Genomic DNA, 27369 nt, shown 5'->3' with positions numbered 1-27369 from the left:
TTTAGTGAGTCTATGCAGGATGCAGGCTATATTCACTGCAAGTATAATGTGGATAAATGTGGATACCATCAAATATGGATCATCATAATAAATAATAACAGCATTGGAATTCAATATTGTGAATAATCTGATCGCTGACATTCCATCAGCTGGGTGTTGCTGCGATTTCTATTTATTTGTCTTACAACATCATGCCATGAATCAACCCAAGTTAATCAGGACGGTCCTCTCTGTGGTTTCAGACATTAGCTAATTAACTCCAGTCCCAACATGTTCCAAAATAGTTGTCCTGCCCGGCCCCCGCTTTGGCATCTAAGATGCCTTTTATACCAGGGTTCATTAGGGGTCTGTACATGGTCTTCTTTTCCCCCCTACACCCAATCTCTTCACTGAAAATAGCCAATTTACCAGCTCACAAAGCAATGCGTTGTGAGTGACATGATAATAATGTTATGAGCTTACAAAACGGCTATTTTTGCAGAATGTTTGCCTATTATGACGTGCCCACTGCCTAGAGTAGGGATGCTAGAGTTAATGTGGTTAAAATATTGCTTGAAATATTATCAAAATGCATGATAAAGTTTAGTGTTATTAAATAAAACTTCGTCATAGTTAGAGGGGGCACAGTAGCACAGTCAGTACTCGGTAGGGCTGTCACCCTGGGTGGAGTTAGTGAAAGGGCCTTTCTGTGTGTAGTTTTCATGTTCTCCCAGTGTCGCCTAGGATAGGTACCCCGGGCCCGTACCCTCACAAAAAGCATGCAGTGTTCCTTCCACAAGCTACATCCAACCGGGAAAACTCCCCCCCGTCAGGTGAAAAGAAGCGGATTGACTCCTCATGCATAGAAGGAAGCATGAGGTCAGTCAGTTGCTCTCCCCAGGATGGCAGAGGGAGTGTAGCACCCAGGATTACAGTAGATAATTGACATTTGACACTGGGTGGAAAACTAAATTGGTTGCAAAAGCATGGTAAAAAAATATAGAAAAAACAAATCACTCCCGTGTGAAGTGAGTGGTGCAACTCTGTGTGGGGGTCCCCAGGGGGTCCCTGGAAGTTGCAGGCCCACAGGATCCTGGCCAGGGTGCCGGTCCGGTTCCGGCAAGCCGCCCGCGTCCGAAACGGTTGAGAAATGACAGTTACCGACAACGTGTGGGCGTCCCCAGGGGGTCCCTGACTCCCTGTACTGTAACACTATATATACAGTTAATATGTGTGTGTGTGTGTGTGTGTGTGTGTTAGGCTGCGCAACAGTGACACTTGGTTGTGAAAACCAACCAAAAGCTATTTGTGCTTGGACAGACCCAGGGACACAGCCAGGGACAGACCCAGAGACACATAGCCGTCTATAGGAGTGGTTGCATGCACCACTAAAACAAATAGGATAGTTTTAACTAAGTTTAGTTTTTTTGGAGCTACATAGTAGAAAGCTATCGTTTTGGGTTTCCACTTCCAGTGGCTTTTAAACACCATACATAACTATAGTTCAGGCAGCAAGGTTTTAGTCTCTCTCACAAACAAATCAGGGTTATCAACTGTAGGTATTCATGCAAATTCTCCTTTGAGTGAAAAGAACAAGCATAACCCACATTCATAACACGGATGTTGTGAGGACGCTCTGTTCTGAACCACTGTGACATCGGGCTGCTGCAGCCACAAGATAAGTGAGCCCAACCTTGAAGGGAGGACCCCGATAGTTCACTGCATGACTTGCGGCCGAAGAGGAACACCACAATTAACTACAGTAGTCTTAAGTTGTACACCTAAATTCCCACTGGCATACCATCACAATAGTGTTTAGTCATCCTGTGTTCACAATCACATTCTATTCGGGGCAAAGCCAGAGCACTAACCTGCAGCTGACACTGTCCCAGTCGGAGTCCCTGCTGAGCAGGCTCTTGAGGGACCAGCGGGAACGACGGATGGGGGACGAGCTACGCGATGAGGAGCGAGAAGGAGGACGCAGGAGGAGGTCCTGGACATGCTCTTCTCCCTCTGTCTGGGAAAACAGAGAGGGGGAAGGCGAAAGGCTCCTCTGGGAACTTGCGCTGCGCCTCTTCTCAGCCGTCTCCACAACAATTTGTGGTGGCAACTCCCATTGCCGCTTAGGAGAGCTGACCTGCAGTGCCTGTTGCTCTTCCTCTGTCCTCTTCTTCGCACGGGTCCTGCTGCGGTGCAGTCGAGTGTGTCTGTGGGAGCGTGAGGCTCTGGGGCTAGGCGAGCAAGACCAGGACTCTGTGTCAGAGGACGGTGGTAGGATAGTCAGCGTGGGGATGGAGATGGGCTGAGCCAGAGTGTTACCTTCTGGTCTGCCTGGTGAGGACATTGTCATCATTCTCACCACCACATACCTCAGCTGATTTCAGTCAGTTCAGTCAGTTTAAGGGCCCAGAGCAGTGGTTTGGAGAGACGAGGTTGACTGTGACTGAATGGGAGGTTCCAGTCATGCCATGTTTCTCTTAGGAACTTTGTGGAAAATCCCTTCACAACGTCTGTGTGATACACAGCACGCCTTGGATTAAGACTAGTTAAGTTGAAGTATTTCTCAAATTGTATTTTCAAAGAAATGCATTATGCACTATAATAGTTTAACAGCAGAACAATATAGATGACACCATTGTGGTGTTTTTCTTCTGAGCTTTCCCCCAGTCAGTGATGCATCAGGGTGATGGTGGTAGCAGTCCTTCACAAATTAAAAACTCTCTGCAACCATATTTTTAAGATAATCCATTAGATGTCCAGCCTGTCAAAGCTTAGGCCTGTGGCCAAACAAGCAGTTGATTTCTGCACCTCACCAGGTCTAGAATCCTTTTTCTCCTTCAGTATATTGGCCCACCCTTTTCAGCAGATTTCACATGGTTCCACTTGCATAATGAGTCTCATCAAGCATGGGATCGGGATAAACACAGACCTATGTCCGGTGGTGGCTGGGGTCTGAGAGGGGAAGAGACACTTTGCATTCAAAATAGTAGCCAAACACTAATCCTGTAATAAAGTAGTTTTGAAAGATAACGTTTCCCCATGACCGCTCGAATGAATGATTGTGAGGCAAAGACTGTTTCTGTTGGTTCGCTGACACTGTCTGAACTGAATAACCAATTCCAAGAATGTCAAGTATCACATTCCAAGATTGTTAGTTCCCATTTGGATGCAGATCAATAGGCTTAGTATTCAGGTAGGGTTGTTTTTTCACGTTGCCCAGCTTTGTAACATTTGTTGGATACTACCGTATATTAGTAGGAGACTAATCTGCAAATCCGCACTCCCTTCAAGTAGTAACTCTGAAACAACAGCCAAACCAATTTGAACAAAAGAGACTGCACTAACCACCAGAAATATACTATTTTCAGGTAACACCATCATAACCTGACTCCGCCAGCTGGAGGCAGCAATGAGTTCCTCGTCCTGCTCCCATCTGGTCTCTCTCAGGCAGAGACAAATTCTGAACAAAATCTGATAAGAGCGATATGCAGCCGTATGCGGCCGCTAGAGGCGGGATCAACACGAGACTGGTGACGTATTGTAGCTGTGCCACAGGGCAAATGTAAACACAACCTAACAAGCCTACAACTCGAAAGTATTATAGAGATATCAGATTTTTGTCCCGCTGCTTCCGGTTCATCGTTTCTGCTTGAGAGAGACCAGATCAAGGTAGGAGGAGGGAACTTGTGAACTCAATACTGCCGCAATCTGGCGGAGTCAGGTTAACACCATCACAGGTTCGACCAATATCTCATCACCAAATTCTCAAAACTGTGAGCAATGAATACAAAGCTGTTTCCAAGTCCAACAATGACAAAATTCCTAAACCCAAAGTGGTCAGGAGGTGCATGCACATCCCAGGTTAATTAAACGGGTGCTCAAACAAAAAGAACAGACTGCAAACGAAAGAATAAGTCTGCACACCGTTTGGGGAGCTTTAAAAACGGTGTGGTATTCTCTCTTTTAAAATTCCTAAACCCCACACTAAATGTAGACAAATGATCTCACATAGGCTAGAAACAATATCCTTAAGTGAAAAAAGAGTGCATGTCACTATTTAATAATAATAATAATAATAATAATAATAGCCTCAACAACACAACCACAATCAAACTAAAGCATGTTATAGCTCTACTGCCAGAGCTATAACATAAACAAAACTGTAATAGAATGTGGGATTAGTGTATGTGTTAACTATGTGTGTCACTCGTTTGATTTCAATTAAGCAGGCACTTCCAAAGCAATAACCCAAGCCAAGCCAGACAATATTTGCTATGATCTGTTTGAACAAGAACAATCTTGGCATGGTGGTGTTTGCCCAGTGTAATCCATCATAATTCTCCTCCTGCCCTCTGCTCCGCACAGGCTTGTATTTTATACTAGCTATACCCATATATATAAAACAAGACAGTAAAGGGCAGAGGTGAGGTTGTGTTCAGCTAACTTTGACCCATAATAGATCATGTAACAACAAAGCAGTGCGTGCCGTAATCGCTACTGAGTCATAACTTCCCTAGAAGTCAGCTCGCTGTCTCGCAGGCGCAGGCAGCATACACGATTTGCTGTGTGTGATATCACACTATCATCAACTTATCAGATTCAGTTGGTTTGTTTACTTGAGCTCAAGTGACGCATTCGTCTCAAGTAAAAATTAGTGGTTTGAGTGTGATCTGCAACATACGATACGAGAGGCAAACAGCCCCTGGCTTCTTTACACAAATTACACTTTGCATCTTTTATTTATCATCAGAATTAAAACACCCAGGCCCAAAGCTAAACTGTAAATCAGGCAGGGGCCAACTGGGAACCCGCAAACGTGACATTAATTCGCATATGTATTTTTATTTCCTACCTCCCATTTGATGAATTTCCTCCATTTCTGTTATCTTGCTCGGCCTCGAAAACGAGCCTTGCGACGGGGCGAGCAGTGATATTAAAATCCACTTTTTCGCAGGAACACATCAACATTCTTAGAAAAGCATCGAACAGCTATAGCTAACAGTTAGCCTCAGCCAGCTACAAATTCCGTACTCTAGTCTAGAGTGCCGACAGCTCCCGAAAAGATGTCTATCGGGCTAATAAATTATCATTTTCAATAACGAAAACCCTAGACGACACTTCTCGATTTTTTTATTTAAAAACATGATTATATAAAAGTCTCGTCAAACTACACGACCGTCTAACGCCAGTAGAGTTCAGTAGGTATGTAGCTTGCTGGCTTTTAAACTCGCACAGACAAGCTTTTTGTCTCTGAAGTAAAACGAAATGAAGTCGATGCCGGGGCCGATCAACTCATTACGCGGGGGGGGGCGGTGAGAAAACACAGTGTTTGCATAGTTGCGAGGTAAAAACACAAACCATCCGACACATTTCCGTGTCTTCGTAACACCACGGTTCCGTTATCTTTCTAATTATACAAATAAATACATACTATGTCTTCTTTTAGCAGACGAACTACCCCCATGGCAAACTTTGTGGTACGGTCCGGGAAATAACTGTTCAGAGAAAGGATGTGGGCTGCCTGCAACTCAAGCAACAGCTGAGATTCAGAAGCGCATCCCATCTACACGAGTCTACAAAAGCCGATATTGTATCTTCAGACTTCAGTCCAATACCAACTGTTCTGCAGTAAGATTCAGCGCAAGCTCAAAATTAATATAACTTTTTATTCGCTGTTGCGTATGTTATTTGCCAACCGGAACCGGTCAGCAATTCGATGTCACAATTTAACACTGTAGACTACGCTACATGTTATTGAAGTTTGAAGTTTAGATCAAAATCTCACCTATTCCTACCGTTCCCTTGTATTCATTCATCCCAGTGGTCCCACCTAGTCTGACCTAGATCACATACTGGCTACTGGCAAAATGCTACTATTCAGTATTCATTAACTGACGATTAACGTCAGTTAATGTAAACTGACGATTACATGCTTTCCTTTTCAATCAAAGTATTTTAAATGTGTTAATGTGTATTCTTAAAATGGGTTTCCTTCCTAGATACACAACCGAAAACAGCACTACCATTTTACGCGAACTGGGAAAGCCTAAAATATCCTGAAATGTAGCTAAATTGAAGGGACAGGGCAGGGACTGAGGGGAGAGTGAAAATATAATTCAGTTACCAGTAAAAGCATCTGGAAGGAATATTGCGACCCCTTGTGTCGAATAAGATTTCGTGCAGTTATTTTGAACTCGAGTCTTTGCCCCACAATACTGTTATAACATAATCATACATACCGGTATTTAGTGCATTTTGTGAAGTGACGTGATGATCGTAATATAATGCAAATGTATTAATTGTATGTTTGGAAAAAAAACTTTTCAGGAACTTACCTCTTGCATCCCTCCGCAGCATTGCCTCATATGTTCACTGTTTCACTATTCTGAACTAGTGGCTTACAGTCAGATGCAACCTGTAAGCATATGATATCCTGTCCTCCAAACCACGTGGTTAGGTCACCTTGTCAGAAGACTGAATACAAGAAAGGAGATCTGTGAAATGTAGCATTTCATTTCATATGAGTACATTCTGAATGAAACATTGGAATTAAATACACACAATTAAATTGAATTAGATTAATTGATATACATCCTTAAATTCAACTAAGTCTGTCGTTTAGTTTGTATGCCAATAACATTTAAATTTCCTTCTTCCAGTTCAAATCTCTGCAGCCTCTTGACTACTCTGTTTCCTGTTTCTTATAACAACAGATTTTTAGAGACATTTATGAATACAAACAATGACTGAATTAAAGTAAACACATGATCTGATTGGTCATTTCAAATAGCTCTCCTAAAATAATAAACTGTATACAAGCCAGGGCAAGGGCAGATAGGCTACTCACCACAAACTGCCTATCAGCTTTGAGTGTGCTTTCGCTAGACAATGGGTGTTGCAATGACTTGGCATTTTTGAATTCTCCAAAAAATCTACAGGACATCTTCAATCTTCTGTCACCTCAGCCTGCTTCTTGCCATTACGACTTGGACAGCTCCACTTCCATCGGTGCCAATGCAGGATGCAAGAGGATGTGTTGTAAGTAACCATGCAGTGCACAGTCTGCACACCCCTCCAAGTCACTAGCGGCTATTATGCTGCTGAGCGCTTCTGAGCGGTGGATTGGGGACTGGAAACTCGATCTGAGCTAAAAATAAAAAGCACCAGCATACACTGAAGGGAGGTGTGTCACTCTGTGTGTGTGTCACTCTGTGTGTGTGTGTGTGCGTGTGCGTGCGTGTGTGTGAGAAAGAGAGTGTTGCACCTCTGTCATCACACACACACACACACACACACACACACACACACACACACACACAGGTTTATCATTATGTCAACATTTCCTTGAAGTTTGTTATATGCAGCTGACCAAGGTCTTTCTCTCTGTCCCTCCGTCCTTCTCTATCTCTCTAGCCCCCGTATCTCTCGCTCTCTCACTCTGTCTGCTCAGTTACTGTACATGTCTGTCGCTGTGCTGCTAGTACTCTGTTGATTCAGTTAGCATCATTATCATTCATTGGCCACCTCAAGGTTAAAAGAGACAAGGAGAGCTCAGGGGTTCCTATGTCATACAGTCACATGACGTGAAAACAGCCTTGACATCCAACTCAGTCAAATAGCACTCATACTCATACCCTGACTAAGAGATGCGTCACAACCCAGTTGCATTAATGACATTTCTGGCAGTATACGTAGAAACTATCGAATGTGTGACGTAGCCTATTCAGTCAGAGTTGTAAAGACACAAAGCAAAGCACAGAAAAATAAAACAAAGCTCGTCCCATCATGTCAACACAGTGTGTTAACATGTACCACATTCATCTCTTCTTGATTAAAACAGTGTTTAAGACAAGGACTTTAGTCAATGTCTGTTTTCTCAGCCTTGACTTCAGTACCCTTGTTTCCCTATGTGGTTGTTGGCATTGACTGACTGTACGAGCCTCTGATAGTGTGTATCAATGCTGATAATAACACCAAAAGGTTTATATACAATATTGTAAAAACCTATAAATAGTTGTGCTTGTAGTGTGTGAATGATATTGTAAGTGAGAAAGATGATTATTGCTATAGTACAGCACAATTACAATGTGCTGGAACACGATTTACAGGTAATGAGCTAATGGGAAGATCATCACTGCTGGCTCAAACAAGGCACACTCAATAAAGCAAATATGACATGAAAATATACAGTATAGGCTAACAATATTGTATCTTAAATCAAATGTGCTCTGTTTTTGAGGGGCTCTTTATTGTCTCTTTATTGTTAATGGCGTTTATGTTTGTGTTGGCACCGTTTGTTTTACATCACCATTACATCACCTAATCAACATGAGACTTTAATATATTAGTGCCCCTCACTTCACACGGGTGTGATTTTTTATGTAAAATGTAATTGAAAAGACAACCGATACTGGTTCAAGCCTTTGTGGACTTGTAATGAACAAATTGTATACATATCATAAACTTTATATAACAATGATTTAGTTAAATAACAATCACTCATAAGGCATCACTGTTTTTGCTAAGAAGCTTACTATTTGTTTGTTCACATTCAGTGTTGTTTTGATAATATCAAATGTCTTGATATTTGTAATTAATGCCAATGCAAGGCTACATGACTGATCGCCATTATTAAAAAATATGATAGACATAGGATTCTTAAAAACAGATCTTTATGTCACTGTTTGTTGACTACCTCTTGTTTGTCTAACTTGATTTGCTTAACAAAACATGGTCAACAGCATCATTTTGCATATCAGACCTGGCAAACATTCTTCTAAGAAGCATGAATTGAAAATTACATTATATCAAAAATTACATTGAACAATACACAAGACAATGACATAATGGAAATAGATGCCGGCGGGGTAAATTAATTTAGAACTAATAATTGCATCTCTGCTACTGAATTCATTACAATCCTTAAATAAAAATGTAATTTACAACTATGCAAAACATTAATCAGAAGAGGCAAGATCACTGTACCTAGGCTATGGGTAGCCTATCATGATAGTAGAATGCTGTTTCAACTGCTCCGATTCCAACTTGGCTTGGGCTTGAAACATTTTAAACATGCATCACACATGGATTCACACACTAAATATAGCTGTCTTAGACTCAGACGTGGCTGCAGTGAAGACTTTAGACCTACTGCTACAGGACCTTTTTGAATGCTATATTGACGCAGTGTTCAGTGTTTCTAATTGAGTCTTATCGTTACTAATTTGATCTCTAAACATATGAGGAAAAGGCTCACAATCGGCTGATTAACATTCAGGGCAAGAGGCTTGTCGCGATGAACACGGACTCTTTTGGAAACTGTTTGGAATAATGTTATCCTATTCACAGACAATATATTCTTAACACTTTGAGCTGACAAAAGTGGACAAGACCGAGTTCCGTTACACTGCCAAGTGGGAGTGAAAATGACACGCCACTTAGGCCTATTTATCTCCGTTGTCTTCTGCCTATGCGGTAAGTGAAACGAGAAGGGAAGGACATGGTTCTGCAGGTGCAGTGTGTCTGTGTAGGGCTAGTCTACCTGGCCCTGGTCCACCACCACCAATAACAAAAACTAATGTTTTCTGAAACTTTTTGAAATTGTTTTATTTGCTTTTGAAGACCTTTTAATGTACATTACATTACATTACATTATTATTTAAATAATAATGTTGTTATTGTATTATTATTATTATTATAATAGTGTCTCAGTGCCATGGTGGCTGTGCAGAGGTGGACTCTATGACAGAAGCTGTGGCTGGTGAAGGATTCCTTCTGGGCTGTATTTCCTGCAAGATGAGAGAGGAAGTGACTGCCCGAGCCACTGTGGACTGGTACTTCCAACCAGCTGGCGACAGTGGCGAGGAGGAATTCAGACATGTGAGTATATATATGCATTTGTGATCTGGCCTGGGGTCAATTAATTCACCGACAGCTAAATAAGGAATGCTGTTGTCAGTCAGGTTGGCTTGCCTTAGGAGACCTTGTAACAGACAAAGGCAAATTGGACAAATGAAAATGTTTAACATTTGTCGATCTGTTGGTGATAGACCAAGTGGTTAGCACAATATTTTCATAACATGTCAATCAATCGTAATCTATTATATCACCATTGGAGTCATGAATTCACTGTTGAAATATGCTATATCTCCAGGTAGCAGCACATATTCAGTAAACATTTTCACTTTCAGATAATTAGTCATTATCTCTGTTGTCTACCTAATCAGATCTTCCACTATGACCACCCCAATGCCAGCATCCTCCATGAAGACTTCAGCGATCGCCTGACGTGGCAAGGGACGGAACAAGAAGATATTCAAATAGGAGCTATCTTTATGCACAATGTCACCTTCAACGACACGGGTACATACCGCTGCATCTTCCGGCGTGCCCTCTTCTACGACCCGCTGTTTGAGAAGGATGTCATAATAGAGAAGGACGTGGAGCTTAGCGTGGTGGCTGTAGGTGAGGAGTCAACCTAGTGATTTGTTTATGCTGTGTTCCATATTTGACCACTGAAAAGGCAAAGTATATTTATATACCACAGTAAGACGCCCTGAGGGCGAGAAGCGACCTCGCCCGCGCAGAAACAACAGAGCTTCTTAATACGGCACAGTTAAGAAGCAGGAGTTAAACTATTGAAGGGACACTTCACCCCTTTTGCAACCAGATCTTATTTTAATGATGTTTGGGAGACAAGAAACATTTTTATGTGGGTAATATGTGTTTTTAGATATTATTTCTTTGTCCATGAATGTCATGGACACTGGGCTCACTTACTTCCTGGACTACATCAAGGAATCCCACTATATATATTTTTAATTAATGTTATGTTATCAATAGTCTTAGTGTTTTGCCAATTATTTGCAACATCCTCACTGCTCACCAGTGGTTGGGCAGGTTGTGGCTGCCGCTAGGTTTATTGCTTTTTGGGAAACTTTACTGACTTCTTTCAACATAATGTCTAGAAGACAAATTAACTTACTGCATTGGCATATAATTTAGCTTGTTTTAATAATAATGTTCTCTTCTTTATATGATAATAAATTACTTGTTTCAAGAAATAACTAAATAATTAAATGATTAATTAATTTTGTTTCATGAAACAAATGTAACAATATTTAAAGCAACACAATGTTCTGCCAACACAGTGAGATCATTTGAGGAGAATTCACTAGACTAGACTGTGTGTGTGTGTGTGTGTGTGTGTGTGTGTGTGTGTGTGTGTGTGTGTGTGTGTGTGTGTGTGTGTGTCGCATGTGCGTGCATGCGTGCGAGGTACATACCCAAGAGAATTCACTAGACTGTGTGTATGTGTGCGTGTACAGTACATACCCAGGACAATTCACTGTACTGCAGTTCCATAATGCCATCCTCCTTCTCCCCAGCCAATCGAGAGCTGACGGCTGTGGTCGCAGAGATCATGATGTATGTGCTCATCGTGGTTCTGCAGCTGTGGTTGATTGTGGTGATGGTGCACTGCTACAAGAAGATCTCAGACGAACACGAGGCCCGGTCGGCCCGCAAAGCCCTGAAAGCTCAAGACACGTGAGTCTCCGGTCTTTATGATGGTCACAGTGACCAGGTCAATGGGGGCAGCAGTACACAAATTCCTTAATACTTTGTTGCACGCTAGAGTCACACACTGAAAATAGCCAATCTAAAATCCCACAACGCATTGTAGAGTGAGCATTGTGAGCTTGTACATCTGTTATTTTTGGTGCAGGTACAAGTCGGATAAAAGCAAAAATCTATATCTATCTATCTAAATAAAGAATCTATAGATCTATTATAAAGTACTAACAGTTTACAAAGACAAACAGATGGTCTCATCTCCTAAATATTCTGTCTACGAGCCTCACCGCCCAGTGCACCACACAGCACTCTGGCTTTTCATTTGATTAATGTGTGAGAAACTATATCAGTTTCTTCAAGTTCTTCAGTCCTGTACTCATTGTATTATTAAAAACATAATTTTATGCATATTCATGCAATAAAGAATAATTCTCTCTTACATCCTCTAACTCTATTGGTAATAAATGTATAATTCTATCATTGTAGAAATAGCCTACATCACACTCTCCCAATAGAATCATTAGCTTCCAATAGGTTAGTTAACATTAGATGAGATGAATACCTCGAGCTTGCATTATCTGTTGTTATGTTATTGTTTCTTTGCCATGGTTTAGTTTTAGTCGATTAACATTTAACTTTGTTGTTTCCAGACCTGTAGAATCAAAAGAGAGCTGTGGTGGGGTGCAGCCAGAAAACCCTGGTAAGTTAAAGTTGGGATAGTCACTGTTTCTCAACTTCAGGCCCAGGAACCACCAAATAGATGCTTATGGGTCTGTCCATTTGGTTCCATTTGTACACCCTCAGACTGTAGATTGGGGTCCCAGAGATAATAAAACAAAATGTCACAGATATATAATACAGTTAAACGGTAAAAGCACTATATTCTGATAGTAATCATTGCTATAGACTCCAGCTCTTTAATAAACAGGAGAAAAAAATTCAGGTAAGTGACAGAATTTCAGCCAATCAGGAGAGAGTAGCTGTTTAGGAGCTTAACTTTTTATAGTGTTCCAGTTTCAATTGTGTCTGCTCATTTCTTTGTGTCATCACTTGCAGTCTGTATCCTGACTGCGTTCTCTATCCTGATTGGATAAAATTGGTATCCCATGGCAGTTTCAGTAAATGCATTTTCTGTTTAATAAAAAGCTGGAGACATGGAGACTCGTGTCACTGAACAAACACTCTATAGCAATGAGTACTATCACAATATAGAGCTTTTTAACATTTATTTTAACCAAAGAAAATTAAGATTATCACTGGTTTGCAAAATATCACATTCTGCAGTCGATGTCAGTGGCTCTTTTTTGGCAGCTAGACATTTGACTATCACTTTTACTTTTGTTTTATTTACCAGGTGAAGAGAACATCTAGCACACTCTACAGTTGTCAACTGGGATTACAACACTACGAAACTGAAGAAGATTCCATTTAACATCTTGATTTTTGAGTGGTGCAACCACTCCATTACACAGCTATGTGTGTCCCTGGGTCTGTCTGTCCCTGGTCTGTGTCTGTCCAAGCAGGAAAATAGCATTATAGTGTCTGTTCACCACCAAGTGTCACTGTTGCATAGCCTAACACACACACAGGCCAGGGAGGAGGGCTTGTACAGTACAGTACAGTACAGTACAGTACAGTACAGTACAGTACAGTACAGTACAGTACCACTCACTTCAGACGGGTCTGAATTTAGATTTGAATCCCTTAATGAAATAAAATGTAGAATGTTTTAGATCATTGAAGATCATTGCATAGCATAATTATTAGTGTATGTTTTCTTCTCGGATACTAGGGATGCAGCTATTGATTACTTTATTAGATTAGATTATTCTAGGAGTTTTTATATATATTTTTAATATATTATGTAAATGAATCGATTAACCACTTAAGCCCTATTTATACCTTGTAGTGAAAATAGCTATTTAGATGTTCACTATTTTATTTTTTATAAAAATAAACATTTGGTGTATGACATAACCCAAAATATGGACTGATTATTAATCAATGATTTCATTTAATTATTGATGGTTTTATATTCGGTGAACCTGTGATTACTACAGTGTTTACAAACTAAACACATCAGAAAATCTTGTCTTGGCATTTGGAGCTGCAGTGATAGATCAAGAAAATTGGTATTACACCTGCTACACATTGAAATACTAAACTAAGTTTTTTTTTGTTATACTTGGCATGGCAGTTCCTATATCTTTAATACCCTTTTACCTACCATAGGCTTTTGGTGAACGAACACACAGGATCTGCACAGTCGTTGAGACAAGGACGTTTGGAGGTGATTGCGCTGTAACATAATCTTGTCTGAGTATGGATGTGGTCTCTCCGCTGTCTTGCCAGTCTGAAAGCTCTTTGTTCTGTCACTGCCCAGCTCCATCCTAATGCACGATGACAACATTTGTACAGAGAGTACATATTATCGCTGTCGGACGGTTAATTTTAACCCATTTAGGCCCGACGTCAAAATAAAAAAAACGTTCGCTCTGAAAGAATATATACCTATTCAAAGATTTGTGCCGCATTTTTACGATTTTTCAAAAATAGCAGAACTACAAGTTCATGAGCTTGTAGATCTGCTATTTTCCAATACTTAAAGTATAACAGAATGCTTGAAACACCAAAAGGGGTTCCCGCCCAAAATGGGTTAAGAAAATGAAATGGAGAAGAAAAAAAACGTATACATTTTCCAATAGATCCAATGTTATTTAGTACTAACTAATAATTCTTGTTGATACTTTTCAATGGTTCAATATTTATAAAACCCACACACTTGGAGATAGCGTGGTGGCTGGAGACAGCAACAATATACTGTGCATTACAAACCTATTCACGTATCAACCACTGTTGCATATAGATTAGTGAATACTATTAAAATAAAATAAGCCTTATACCCCAACACAAACTATGCACATAAAGTAAAGCGTTTGTATCGTCCACAGATGTTACATGTCCTGTTGTGATTTAAGAAGGAAAATCACCCCATTACTGAGGATCTGACCTTGTCCTGTGACCTCCTCATTTCATTAAATGTGTTGACAAGTTGAACATTCTGTGTGACTGGTGTGTACATACGTATGAGCTAGAAGTAGGAGGGCAGAGTTGGGAGATGAGATGTGCATCTTGAGTCTAGGTGTATTTGGATTATACAGACTGCAGAGACGTGCACGAGGCTTATATCTAACCATTAGGAATAACAGTAATAATCTACTTTTCTGAAGGAATTTTGGCAACATGCACTAATTACAGATCCTTTAAGAGGTAAGATTGTTTTATTTGTGTTTTTAATGTATTTCTTAAATTATTCAAATATTCCGAAATTTTAGGTGCAGTAAGGTTCAAGTCTTTTAGTCTGTACAAAAAACATACCACATTTCTCGCTTTCACAAAGGTCAACCAAAATACAGACCCAAGTGTGAAAAGCTGGTGCTCCCTCAACGAGAAGTAGAACACATCTCCTGTTACATGTAAGGAAGCTCAGATAATAATTCCTATTTTGTGATGTAAATGATTGTCAACCTGAACAAATATTCTTTTCAACTCCTGCTCTCCGGCCATAGGTGTCTTGGTTGTACTTCCACTGAACAGACATCAGACGTGGAGAATGTTACACATCAACAGCACGGAGCTACAGTCTGTCCTGTATGCCTTTCTGCAGCACTGCCTAAACGGAACAGGCATACTAGTGCCAGTGCCTCCTCAAAACTACAGCACCCAGCAGGCTGTGCTCCAGCTGGGTGGGGCAAGGGCTCAAGCTCAGTCGCAGGGAATTATGTATATTTTGCTGGTCGTGGGCATGTTCAGTTTCTTCACATTTGGCATCATGCTTAGCTACATCCGCTCCAAAAAGCTGGAAAACTCCAATGATCCCTATCACCAATACATTGCGTATGACTGGGACAAGGTCAAAACCCCTTCTAGAGTTGTTGTTCAAGCACTGCATGGCCCAGCTGCAGATAATAGAACCAGTGACAAAGACTCTATCGTCATCTGCAACCCTGCAACACTGGAGCAATTAGAAGGCTAGATGGAGGCTAAGGTTCAAACCTCACCAATGATTCACCATGCAACTTCTTGCAACCGAATGGTTGCGAGTAGTTGCATGAAACCATTATCCCCAATGGTAGTTGCCAAGTTGTTGCATTGGTGTGACATGTCCTTTAAACTGTTTTGTTGCAAGGCGTTGCATTGGTGAGGCTTGGGCGTTAGAAATCATATGATTGCGGTTTGAAACATACTGTAATGCAAAAGTTTACTATATTAATTCATTTACTATAAATTGTAATGTTGCATGGCAACAAAAGATTACATTACAATATGATACTAAATTAGGATTATTCAGCAAATACAGTATGTATGCAATGCCACAGACACTTGCACCATAGAAAGTAACTGTCATAACCAGCACTTCCAACATTCAGTTCCTCTAAGTCAAGAAAACCATTGCAGTCATACACACAACACAAAAACATTGCTTGTCAAATACATTTCTTAATGTATCTTGATGAAATTGTCCAGATTCCAGAAAACCAAACAAATCAAACAATCAAATAAATTTGATTAGGAGAAAGCTAGATTGTATAACTGTATCTATGTAGCATCAATGCTTAGTGACTTATAACTTAGATTTCATATTAAATAAATCCATGATTAAAGTACATCTTCATGACTTGTTTTTGGTGTATTGTAATAAAAACGTTAATTTCAAACATTGCTGTCAATTGAATTGAATGTTCAGTATTTTCACCTCAGTAAACTCTGCATCCATGATATCAGACCTTGTTTAGTGTTTTTAGGTCTAGATGCGGAAGTTCTCTCCTTCCTGTTCTCCCTCTCCCTCTCTTTCTCTTTGTCCTGTCTGTGCTGGCGTGCTCCTTTCTCAGCACGGTTAACCTCCCGTGCCAGATTGAAGTGAACCATTTGCATGTTGAGCATTGGCACGATGAGGTTAAGATTATCCACCATCTTGTTGAGTTTGGACAGCTCTTCTTCCACAGATGCACATAGCTGCTCCCATTGAGCACGTTCCCTTGGGGTCATGGGGTCACCCAACCTGGCCCTACCCTCCAGCAGCCTACTGCGGATCTCACCGGCTGTCTCACGGATGTCTCGCTGTGTGACGATCCAGGCTGGCTGGTAGCCATTGTCAATGAGAATGCGGTTAAGATTGTGGGTCATAGGGTCGGCATATGGGTTGTGCTGAAACTTGTCCAGTGGCTTTCCAGATCCACTCAGATTCTGAAAGTCTCCGCGGGCCATTGACTCCTGGATGAGGTCCTCCACCAATCTTTCCACAGCTTGAGTGATCTTGATCTTGCGGCTGCGCTGACGCAAATCCCTGTCCACCAGAGCACCCTCTTCCGCAGCCGCCTTCTCGTGTACCATCTGACGGTAGTTCAAAACCTCGTCAGTTGCCCGGTCCACACGGAACTGACGGTACTGTCGTTCTCTTTGGCTGGGTGTACCCGAACCTATGCCCTCGTAGCTGAGGTAATGTCTGTGTTGAGGTGCCACACTGTTTCTCTTTTCGTCATCGTCCTCTTCCCTAGCACTATCGTTCCTTTTCACTTGGCTCTGGTGTGCCAATATGGCACGGTAGGCCTGTTCTACCTGAGCAAAAAGGACGCCATCTGCTGTTGCAGCCCCAGAGTCAGGGTGGTACAGTTTGGCCATTTGGAGGTATGCCTCTCTCACCTGGGCAGGGCTGCTCTTGCCCTCCTCAGGCAGCTGCAGCCGTCGGTAGCTCTCTTTAAGACTGTGACTAATCTTGGAGCTGGAGCTGAGTAGTCGGAACTGCAAGGTCCGTCGTGCCAAGAGGAGCTGAAAACTGCCATGATGGAAGTTACTTCGGGTGACACACAGCTGGAACGTGTAACTCATATCTGCAAGCTGTGCAGAGGCTCCTGCAGAGGAAACATTATGATTTGTTAAAGATGACGACAGTACAGTTAAAAGTCAATCAATGTGACATTATCATTACATTTTGAGCACTGAGCAGTGAAATGCCTTGTGCCAGGTTTGGTATAAAGACTGCGTCAACATCTCCATAACCAGATCAGCAGCATGGGTAAATTAATTCAAACAATGGCAAGCAGCCCTAGAATGGCAGATGTTTTGTTCATATTAATTACTTTTTATGTAACAAACACAATCTCTTATCTGGTGCGCTATCCTCTTAGATCAACATAGTTTATAACTAATGGGCAAGAGTTCATATTATGCATACAATATACAGCCATAGAACACTATTATCATGCAACCTGATTTATTGTCTCCACCAGGCCGAAGGCACGGGGAGAGAGTATGTTTTGCACTCCGTTCTTGTGTGTCCGTGAGTGTGTGTGACAACGTCCGTTACCAGCTAATCTCCGGCACCGTTAACCCGGTTGATGTCAAATTTTTCTTTCACTGACTTTCCTACTAGGCTGAGGAATACCCACTCTTTTCACATTGGCCATTTTCTAGTTGAAGGATGTTTTATGTTTTTTGATTGATTGATTTGAATACCGTAACAGTTTGCAGAAATAAACACAGGAAGTAGGCCTATAGTTCAATACAAGGTCTGTTAAGAGGATTTATATGTAACCTAAGAAAGCCTATGGCTTGTTTGCATTGGTCCTTCATATTCCAAAATGCATACGGAGTTTACTACTATGCTGCTGTAATGCCATCCCATCGCGTACAGAGAATGTGGTCCGTGTGAATGTGTAGTGATCAAATACTATATGCGTTTCTGCCAGATGGAATGGATTTGTTATCACAAGTCAGAGCTGACCAGGCAACAGGATTGGGGGGGGGGGGGGGGGGGGATTTGGGGGGGTGTTCCACACCAAAATGTGGAACACCCTACCAACAGTCATTAAGACATCCCTTGACTCCTTCAAAACCGATCTCAAAGGGCACCTATACGGACGGCTGCAATTTGAAACTGGCCCCCGTAGAATCTGAATCCCCCCCCCCACCCCTTTTTCCCCTCACTGTTACGTTTCTTTTCCCTTTTTTACCTCCTTTATGATGAATTCCTGTTCTGTTCTTTGGCTATATAGAAGTGTCTATTTGTACGTCTTGCCAGTTATAGGTAAAGAAACGTTGAATATGCATGCGTTTGGTTCCAAAACACCCCAGAGAATTACCTGCAGGAAAGTGAAGGCTCGTTTGAGAAATATTAAGAACAATCAAAGCATTGATGTCCATTTATTGGAAACACCCAAGTTGAGCTCTTCTATGATTAAAGCGCCAAACGGAAAGATAAGGAGGGACTTGGAAGCAAAAGGAATGCCCATAGCAGATGTACCCATCATAGGGATGGATGCAGTGGAATTAGGAGTCCGACTCCTAATTGGTGGAGACCAATATTGGAAAATGGTCACAGGAAAAATGGAGAGACTGAATTTAGGGCTATAGTTGCACTGGAAAGTGTATTTGGATGGCTGGTGCAAGGAGAAGTCACCATATCATAACTGAAGTTGTGGACATTGAAGTGATGCACATCAGCATCGGAGAGGAACAGGCATATCCACGGATATCCCAAACCGTGCATATCCACGGACCCAAGCATGCCTATTCCCACTATAGACTGAGGAATGTTTTGATGATTTGAACATGGTGGACCCTCTTGTAAACAAGTGTAATGGACTGGTTTATTGGGTCGTCCACTCACAGTTAACAGTCTTTGTATTGAGTTGTGCTTGAAATGTACTGTAATTTTGCAAACTGTTAATAAATATTTCAATCAATCATTATGGGGAACATATTGGGGCTAGCTATGGACCAGAGCTAGCCTAGGGCGGGGGATACTCTAAGGGCGGGGGTAGTATGGAATATCAGCGAGCAAATCACATTCACAGTGGCAGGCTGGCAGCTAGTTATGCAAGCCGCGGTTGCTGACTGTTATTGCTGCTAGTTATTGCTGCTAGATATTCTATATATAGTTATATACACCCGCATTCTAGCATTTTTTTCAACATACATTTTAAATGAAGAACACAAACCTGTTTGGCGCACGCTTGTGAATCTTGGCACTTTTATTTTTATTTTGATCTTCGCAAAAGCCAAGATCAGTTGTTCAAGGAGACATCATCTAAGGACATCTGTGGTGCTAGCCCTTGTCGCTTGTTGTTATTAGCTTCCTGGCTCTAAGGATGATGGGTAATGTAGTTATAAGGTAGCCCATTTAGCAGCCCAGCAAGTGCAACTGAGCATGAGCAACAATAAGGGTCAAGACTTTATTAAAAAAAAAAAAAAAATGTAAAATATTTTTAAGGACAGGGAATTCCATTTCCGAATGTTGTCATGTTTATGCTGCTAGAGCTATATGGATGGCATATTACCCACATTTCATTCAACTGCAACTTGTGCAATTAAGGCAGGACCCCAAATTAAATGTGTACCGGTAGCCTATTTGGCCCCGGGCCACATCTGAAAAAGTTTTGCCAGGGATCCCCAGAAGAAAAGATTAAAAAAATATCAAATTATTCAAAACATTTTCTGTATGAAGTGAGTCTTTGACATGCTATGAGCTTGTAGATCTGATATTATTGAATAGCCAACATATAGGCTAAATGGATGAAGTTGTTCAAATGATTGTGATGCTATGTTAACTATACTTTTGCTGGGGAGTGGGGACCCTGTGGGCAATCTATAACACACATATTTTCTATCAATTTCAGCTTACCTTTTATCGTATCTCATTGCTTTTGAGTAATTCATTGAAAAAAAATGTGTTACTTCAGTGTGATAACTAATGTAATCTGCCACCTCTTATGCGATACCTCAGCAAAATTATATTGTGAACATAGACAAACAAGAGATCAGAACTAATGTGTATGTATTATTTTATTTGACAAATGTCATGAATAAGCCACCCATAGCATTCACATGACTTCTTCAGTGCATTGCATCAAACTTTCAGCACCTGTTTACTGCAGGGCAGTTCACGTCGCAGAATGTGACACATCTAATCTTTCCGTCTTTACACAGCCTTGACAAGAACCAGGAAAAAAGATAATATTTTGCCCATAATTACTAGTTTCTCTGCAGTATAGTCGGGACTCGGCACTATAGCTCCTTATAGTAAAACCTAGTAAAACCTAATCCTACAGCCTTAGGGTATGCTACATTATGCTATTGATATGGATTGTACTATTGCACATTGTAGTTTAACTGTTTATCTTTAACGAGAGAGAGAGAGAGAGAGAGAGAGAGAGAGAGAGAGAGAGAGAGAGAGAGAATACTGTGCAGTGTATTATCTAGGCATTTGGGCCACCAATGTTATACCACCCCATACAGTATATGTGAATGTGAATAGCCTATACATATCGGGTGTAAACCTTGTACAGTATGCTTGTTAAGTTGTTTTTATGATCTTGTACAGCACTTTGGTTGACCTCTGGTCTTTGTAAATGTGCTCTAGAAATAAAGTTTGATTTGATTTGTATGACCAAAACAGTTATTTATTATTTAGAAAAAACATTTAAAATAGTGATAATATCCAATCTACAAGCTCACAACATGTCGCATTGCAACGCTTATAGATTATATTTTCACTCATTTTATGTGAAACCCTTGTATGACGATGTAGGCCGAACTAAACATTACAAAGTCGAAACATGGAGATAAGAGGTTTCCTATATATAATATCCTATATTGCTCTAGGAAACATTTCTTTGTAAGAAACCCACTTAACTTCTAGAGACTAAATGGAAACAAGATGTGTTTGACTGTACTCAGTTGCTGTTAACTTTTTACATTTATGTCTAATAAAATATTCAATCAATCAAACTTGAAAATTCAAACATTATGAACTATAGCCAAAAATAATTTGCGTAGAATCTTTTAATAAAAAGGACAAAGTAGTAATCAGAAAGAATACCATGTACCATGATATACTTTAAATTCAACAAACATATTTTTACATATTCTGATCAATAAAATCTTAAGAAAACAAAAACAAATTGCTATTTGTACGAATTAGGAAAACATTGGAATTACAAAGTGTGGAGGGATAGGCTTACATGAGAATTAACAGAAAGCATCATGGTCCAAAAAGGTATTCTCAGTTGTAGCCTACATTGTTTGGCCTAAAAATAAATTTAATTGCCATGCAGCTCCTCAAGAAGAAATTTCTCGTGTTCCTGAAGAGCTTCATAGAACATTTGTCTGGCTTTGTCGTTCTGCAGGTATATATAGAGTTCCCTCATCTTTTCCGGATTGGTGGGCTTAAACCTCACCATACTGTAGGCCTCATGATTGATAGCACCATGCTCAAGGAGCATATCCAGGATAGATGAGATCGCGGTCACTCTTTCAATCAGCTTAGCCCGTTGTTGTTTCACAAAGGCAATCCCTGAAGAAAGGAACATTTAGTTGTGGATGAGACTCCATGCTCAAAATACATGCAGTAATAGCAGTAATAGCCAACAAGCAAGATATGTTTTGGGCCTTTATTGGATAGTAGGCCTACAGTAAAGAAGGACAGATAACAGGAAACAGAGAGTGAACAGAGAAAGACGGAGTGGCACACAGCAAAGGCCGCCAACCTGTGAACCTGTGACTCGCTGTTAGGCTGCATTAGAGCCTATACTGTGTGTATCTGGTATGCGCCACTAGGCCTTCAGCGCCCCAAAATGTGCATAATTAAAGGATATTTTAAGCAACAACACTACAGCTTATACAGTATCCAAATCCTAAGGACTGTGCAGACTACAATGTGAATATATAGTAATGCTAAATGCAAGTAGGCCTAAATGAAATGTCTCAATTTTAGAGTCAACTTTCAAAAGCACCAACCTGGGACAGATGCAGCTGCGTCTTTGGGTTCTACTGCAAAAAATAAAACAGCATTCAAATTCAAAAGGTGAACACAATCACATGCATAAATATAGCCTATATAAAGTTGGAAACAAACTGTTAATTTATGTCACTTAAATGGGTATTTCACTTTAAAACACTTCTGGGGTCATTTTAACATGTAGGCTTTTCTATACACCCAAGACAGTTTTTAAGTTGCTTGATTCAATATTTAGTTTTTTGATATAAATTGTATCAGACACGCCTACTTCCCACCTGCCCCTCTAAATGTCTGTGCACGCCACTGCCAACAGGGTGCGGATTGAAATTGGGTTACTGTTGGTCAAAGAAGGAGAAGATAGATAGCATAGTTTTCTATGCATTTCGGGGGATTATTACGCTATGCGGTGCGTGCGGGATGCCCCCCCCATATATTCGCCTTGCCCACCCGGGCCAGGCTACAGCCGGCCCTGATCAGCAGGCTAGCTGCAAGGAAGAAGTGGATGTGACGGCAACGGCACTTCTAAAGAAGTATGTGCACGTGCCTGGTGAGTGGTGACACCAAACACCATCACATCCCATCTCCTTAACGGCTGCTTCCCGGGTGCAGACAGGAACTTTTCCCGATTGGCAGCATGTGAGGTGAGGCGTGTGAGGTGAGCGTGTGATTGAGTTGAATTGAGGTGTCTTCCCTCTCCAGGGCCACCAGTGTGGATGCTAATATTCAGGAGACTTCACAGCATCATGAGCTCCAGCCATCAGCAAACTAATGCAAGGCAAATCACTAGACCATGACAACATCTACCCTGATCCATCAGAGAGCAAAAACATATGCTTGGCTCTGCTCCTTCTACCCATCATGACTCCGGGGTCCAAGCTCCAAAAGATCTGGCGTTGTGCTGCTGTCATAGTGACCAGCGATAGCCAGTGCATCAGGCTCAGAAGACCGAGGAATGGTGTTCCTTATGGGTCTGTCCTTTCACATCGTTCAACATCTACGACTTACCGGAGACAACATCCGGAAAATACGGTTACGCGGATGACCTGACCATTACTTTTTTATATTGGATGGAAGATGCGGCCTCAGCCAGCACATGGCAACATTTTGCAGGTGGTGCCTGCATCTCAGCATTGGGAAGTGTCGGTAGCCTAGCATATACCACCTCAGCAACGCTGGGAACTGGATATCTTTGTCAAATTACTTTTTTCTTTTTATAATTTTCTTGGAAAAATACAAATAAAATAAAAAACACATTAGAAGAACAATATCAGTCACCAAAACCAGGGATGTGTGTTTTCTAACATGGTTAAAATGGAATTTGTAAAAGTTTACCCACTGTTTGAAAGTGATCAAAATACCCCTTTATCACAGTGGGCTCCAACTATGGGTTATTTTCTTAGCAATTATTCTATTGATTTTTTTATTTTATTAATTGAATAATTGAGATGCATGTTTTTTGTAATTTATTTTTTATATAATAATTAAGTAATATATTAATATTAAGAAAATTGTTTTAACTAAATCGATTAATCTCATTAAACACTGAAGCCCTTTTTTTTACAATGGTGCAGAATCCATGTAGCAGTACGGATTATTATTTTATTATTATTGCCAAATATAGGAATGGCAAGTTTAAGTTATAATATCCGATGGCTTCAATGTATAGTTTAGATTCATTATTTAATTTAAAGTCGTTTTTTTTGTTTTGTTTTTTCAATTACTTTGGTAATTGGTTGCTATACCCAACTACAGTAGGCCTACTATACCCAAATTCAACTTACCTCTAACTTCCACGTGTGGGGCTGGGGCTACAGGGGCTGCAAGAAATAAAACATTGTTACACGTTTTATGCCCATGGTGGAAGTGATATTCCAATCTGCCCCGCCCTTCAAAAAGAGACTATACGTTTAGAGTCAACCACTCACGGATAGGTGCAGTCGTTCCTTTGGATTGTTCTGCAAGACATAAAATATAAACAGTTTAAATTAAAACGTGAATACGAGCTAATAGTTGTTAATAAATAGCAACAAACTGTTAATTTAAGTCGACTAATTTAACACTGACTGACAAGCTAACAAGACAACTAACAAAACTTTCCCCAAAGTGAAAGTGAAAGAAAGATGACTACGGTATGTTGAATGTTCCTGTGCCACTGCCAAATTGGCAAAATATATGGTGACAATTACAGCGGAGTGAGCGGACCTATAAACTATAGGTTAAGAACATTATAATATATAGCATATATTGCTTGGCCTGTCTATATGATTGCCTATTCATGCAATATGATTTGTAACTAGAAAGGCAGTTCCTGTAGAAACTGCGTGGGCTCGCATAAATTGCAATGTATAAAGTTTTTGCCGTGTCAAGTTTGAAACTCGGGGACCGGAGTAATAGTGTTCCCATTGGTGGTCTAAATCCATAATCAATATTTCGGGACTGTAGCATATTGTAAACAAAAGTAGAAAATGTATTAAAGCTGAAGTAAAAGTTAAAAAAAAGTATGAACATTTGGAAAAACTATAGTTTAAGCATAAATAACTGCATAAAGCGGAATAAAGTATGTGGAAGCTGTAGAAGTGTTTTTAAAAGTTTTTCTTTAAATGAAAAAAAAAAAATCTTTATTAAAAAAATTCAAGTTTTTTATTTTAAGTAAAAAAAAAAAAAGAGGTTAAAGTTTTTTTTTTTTAAGTTTTCATTTTTTTCAAAAAATTACTTTTTTTTCAAAAAATTACTTTTTTTTCAAAAAATTACTTTTTTTTTCAAAATAATACTTTTTTTTCAAAATAATACTTTTTTTTCAAAATAATACTTTTTTTGGAAAAAATACTTTTTTTTGGAAAAAATACTTTTTTTTGGAAAAAATACTTTTTTTGGAAAAAATACTTTTTTTGGAAAAAATACTTTTTTTGGAAAAAATACTTTTTTTGGAAAAAATACTTTTTTTTGGAAAAAATACTTTTTTTCATTTTTTTGCGTGCGTGCGTGCGTGCGTGCACTTGCGAGAGCTGTGTAAAGGCCAGCCAATAGGAAGACAGGGTGTGTGTGTGCGTGTGTGCGTGCGTGCGTGCGTGTGTGCGTGCGTGCGTGCTCTTGCGAGAGCTGTGTAAAGGCCAGCCAATTGCACAAATAGCAGACCTACAAGCTCACAAGGTATCGCAGAGCAACTCATTGAGATCTTGTAACTTTAATGTCAGCCCTGTAATTAAGCCCTTATATGTCTCAGCTGTGGAAGTAAAAGACTTCCAAGTTCTATGCCAGTACTATGACTGGGAGATTACAATGGTTCTGAAGGGGGGAAAACTATGCCCCGAACAAATTGCTCTATCGCAAAAAGTAAAAGTCGAATGCAAATATTTTTTTCGCTGTGAGTGGCCTGAGATATTGAGGTACACCATGTGCGATTGTGGTGTTGGTACGATTGAAAATGTGGTTATAAGAGCGAGTTAAGAATTGTCAGCGCGATAATTTCCTCGTAAGAATTATACAATGGAGGTCAATGAGCAGATTGACTGTTTTTGTGTCACTTAAAAGGCCGTAGTTCACATTCTGTATGTCTCTGTGCTTTGGTGGTCACATTGTGTGAAAGAGGACATGTGTGGCTACAAAATGACAAAAGAACATGCGTGTAAAATGAATACTTTGGCCGGGACGACAATTTGTTTGGTAAATTTTCAAGGAAAGAATTTCAGTCTCCACACTCTAGTCAAAGAAGGCCCGCACTCTAAAATGGCACTAATTACGCGAAACGGCATGCGATTGAACTGCGATTTTGGAAAAACCGTTTAACGTATTCGAATACGGTTTGAACCACGAAAAAGTCCAGAGTCGTGTGAGCGTTCTAAAGTTTAAATCACGTTTCTACGACAAAGTATGCCAGAGTAATGAGGCTGCAAAAGTGAGTTTGATTTAGAGATAAATCCCATTCATTGTCTATGGGAGGCAAAAACTATAAATAAAGTTAAATATTTTAAAAAGTATAAACTTTTTCAAAACAACTTTTTCACCAATGAAAGTTCAAAGATAGATGAACATTATAAAGTTTGAATGAAGTTTCAAAGTGAAAGTATGACGGAGTAATAAGAGCTCAAAAAAGTTAACTGTGAAAAATGGGACCTTTCTTCCATCGACTCTCATTATAAAGGATGTAAAAAAAAGTTTAAAAGTTAAAAAGTATAAAAAGTATAAAACTTTGTAAAAATAAAAATACAAGCACCCATCACTGCAAAGAGCTGAACAGTTTGAAGTTTGAACTAAATTTCTAGCATAAAGTATGTGGAAGTAGTAGTGTGTCAAAAAAACGGGTGGAATAAATAAAGAATAAATATAGGCTGGCAATAACTAGTGTGTGCTCGCTGTAGCGAGCCCACAATTAAGCATGGAAGTGATCTATAGCCTACCCTACTTACTCTCTTCTAGCTCCTTTGCAACTTCGTTGCAGTCGATTTCTTTCAATATATCCACAACAACGTCAATGGCGTGGTTTTCAGTGAAAGCTGAAACAATTTTATCTGTAATCTGTATTATACTCTTATCCTCGATTGCGCTTCAGCGAATGCGCGGTTCTTCTTTGCGATCAATCAAAACGCTGCAGAATGCCTCCAGTTCAGGCTTGCTCAGATCATTAAAAGCAGCTTTAATTGCTTTTTTGGCCATGTCCAAAGGTTAAGTGTAGACAAACCTTTGTCCAAAAAGTAGGCCTATAGGCTATGTCAGGCAGCGATTAAAAAAACAGTGGACGCGCTTTCAGGCAGAGGCATGACAAATGCTGTTGACTTAATGTATCCGTCAGCCTACGGAAACACAGCAATAAGGTGTTACAGTAATAGGAGAAGTAGGCTCCCCCCATATTAAAGCAAACTCAAAAGGCAGAAGTAGAACGGTAACAGGTCATCTCGCCCCTTTGCCTTTTCCTGGAAAGTCTGTTACAATATTTCAATTAATCAATCAATCAATCAATCAATCAATCAATCAACAATCAATCGTCAGGTCTGATGAAGAGCTCACAGAATGTTTTGGGT

General features: G+C 40.2%; 3 protein-coding genes and 1 long non-coding RNA gene across 9 annotated transcripts in view; 1 reads left to right on the top strand and 3 right to left on the bottom strand.

The window, feature by feature from the left end:
* Positions 1–6857, bottom strand: part of gramd1a (GRAM domain containing 1A) — a 39002-nt gene extending 32145 nt beyond the window's left edge. For 2 of the 4 annotated variants that reach the window (XM_080769152.1, XM_080769154.1), the window contains exons 1-3: positions 6827–6857; positions 6315–6473; positions 1851–2931 (exon numbers count right to left, since the gene is read on the bottom strand). In XM_080769152.1, the coding sequence (XP_080625278.1) occupies positions 1851–2332 (482 nt within the window). In that variant the 5' untranslated portion in view covers positions 2333–2931; positions 6315–6473; positions 6827–6857. Of the gene's footprint in view, positions 1–1850; positions 2932–4831; positions 5221–6314; positions 6474–6826 lie in introns of those variants that run through there. The other 2 variants (XM_080769153.1, XM_080769155.1) reach the window with 2 other exon arrangements.
* Positions 6858–9098: 2241 nt separating this feature from the next.
* LOC308319220 (sodium channel regulatory subunit beta-1) lies at positions 9099–13537 on the top strand. 3 transcript variants are annotated; one of them, XM_080769161.1, is made up of 7 exons: positions 9099–9453; positions 9683–9858; positions 10206–10443; positions 11367–11526; positions 12204–12253; positions 12908–13174; positions 13206–13537. In XM_080769161.1, exons 1-6 carry the CDS (start codon positions 9405–9407, stop codon positions 12922–12924), a joined length of 690 nt encoding a protein of 229 aa, XP_080625287.1. In that variant the 5' UTR covers positions 9099–9404; the 3' UTR covers positions 12925–13174; positions 13206–13537. The 3 variants fall into 3 exon arrangements, with proteins under 3 accessions (XP_080625287.1, XP_080625285.1, XP_080625286.1); XM_080769159.1 differs by having other exon boundaries at positions 12204–12255; positions 12907–13164; XM_080769160.1 differs by having other exon boundaries at positions 12204–12255; positions 12907–13164; positions 13201–13537.
* dnajc28 (DnaJ (Hsp40) homolog, subfamily C, member 28) lies at positions 12225–19680 on the bottom strand. The gene is made up of 4 exons (XM_080769157.1): positions 19554–19680; positions 16310–17465; positions 13781–13943; positions 12225–12358 (listed from the first exon to the last, which is right to left on the bottom strand). Exons 2-4 carry the CDS (start codon positions 17440–17442, stop codon positions 12290–12292), a joined length of 1365 nt encoding a protein of 454 aa, XP_080625283.1. The 5' UTR covers positions 17443–17465; positions 19554–19680; the 3' UTR covers positions 12225–12289.
* Positions 19681–21384: 1704 nt separating this feature from the next.
* Positions 21385–27130, bottom strand: LOC308318440. Its single transcript, XR_013964359.1, has 5 exons — positions 26749–27130; positions 24277–24306; positions 24133–24168; positions 22351–22383; positions 21385–21907 (listed from the first exon to the last, which is right to left on the bottom strand). It is a non-coding gene; the product is annotated as an uncharacterized lncRNA (long non-coding RNA).
* Positions 27131–27369: the final 239 nt, after the last annotated feature.

The sequence above is a fragment of the Protomyctophum bolini genome (genome assembly GCF_963924005.1).
Source record: "Protomyctophum bolini genome assembly, chromosome: 7".
Classification (NCBI taxonomy): Eukaryota; Metazoa; Chordata; class Actinopteri; order Myctophiformes; family Myctophidae; genus Protomyctophum; species Protomyctophum bolini.
This window is presented reverse-complemented; position numbering and strand designations above follow the sequence as displayed.

What these genes read in the sequence shown, in the direction of transcription:
- LOC308319220 (XM_080769159.1), top strand. Translation starts at nt 9,405, where the DNA reads ATGACACGCCACTTAGGCCTATTTATCTCCGTTGTCTTCTGCCTATGC. An exon ending in CGTTGTCTTCTGCCTATGCG is followed by an intron (nt 9,454 to 9,682) that starts GTAAGTGAAACG and finishes TTATTATAATAG; the next exon opens with TGTCTCAGTGCCATGGTGGC. An exon ending in GCCCTGAAAGCTCAAGACAC is followed by an intron (nt 11,527 to 12,203) that starts GTGAGTCTCCGG and finishes TGTTGTTTCCAG; the next exon opens with ACCTGTAGAATCAAAAGAGA.
- dnajc28 (XM_080769157.1), bottom strand. Translation starts at nt 17,442, where the DNA reads ATGAGTTACACGTTCCAGCTGTGTGTCACCCGAAGTAACTTCCATCAT. An exon ending in TGGATGCAGAGTTTACTGAG is followed by an intron (nt 13,944 to 16,309) that starts GTGAAAATACTG and finishes ATCGTGCATTAG; the next exon opens with GATGGAGCTGGGCAGTGACA. An exon ending in TCGTTCACCAAAAGCCTATG is followed by an intron (nt 12,359 to 13,780) that starts GTAGGTAAAAGG and finishes CCCAATCTACAG; the next exon opens with TCTGAGGGTGTACAAATGGA.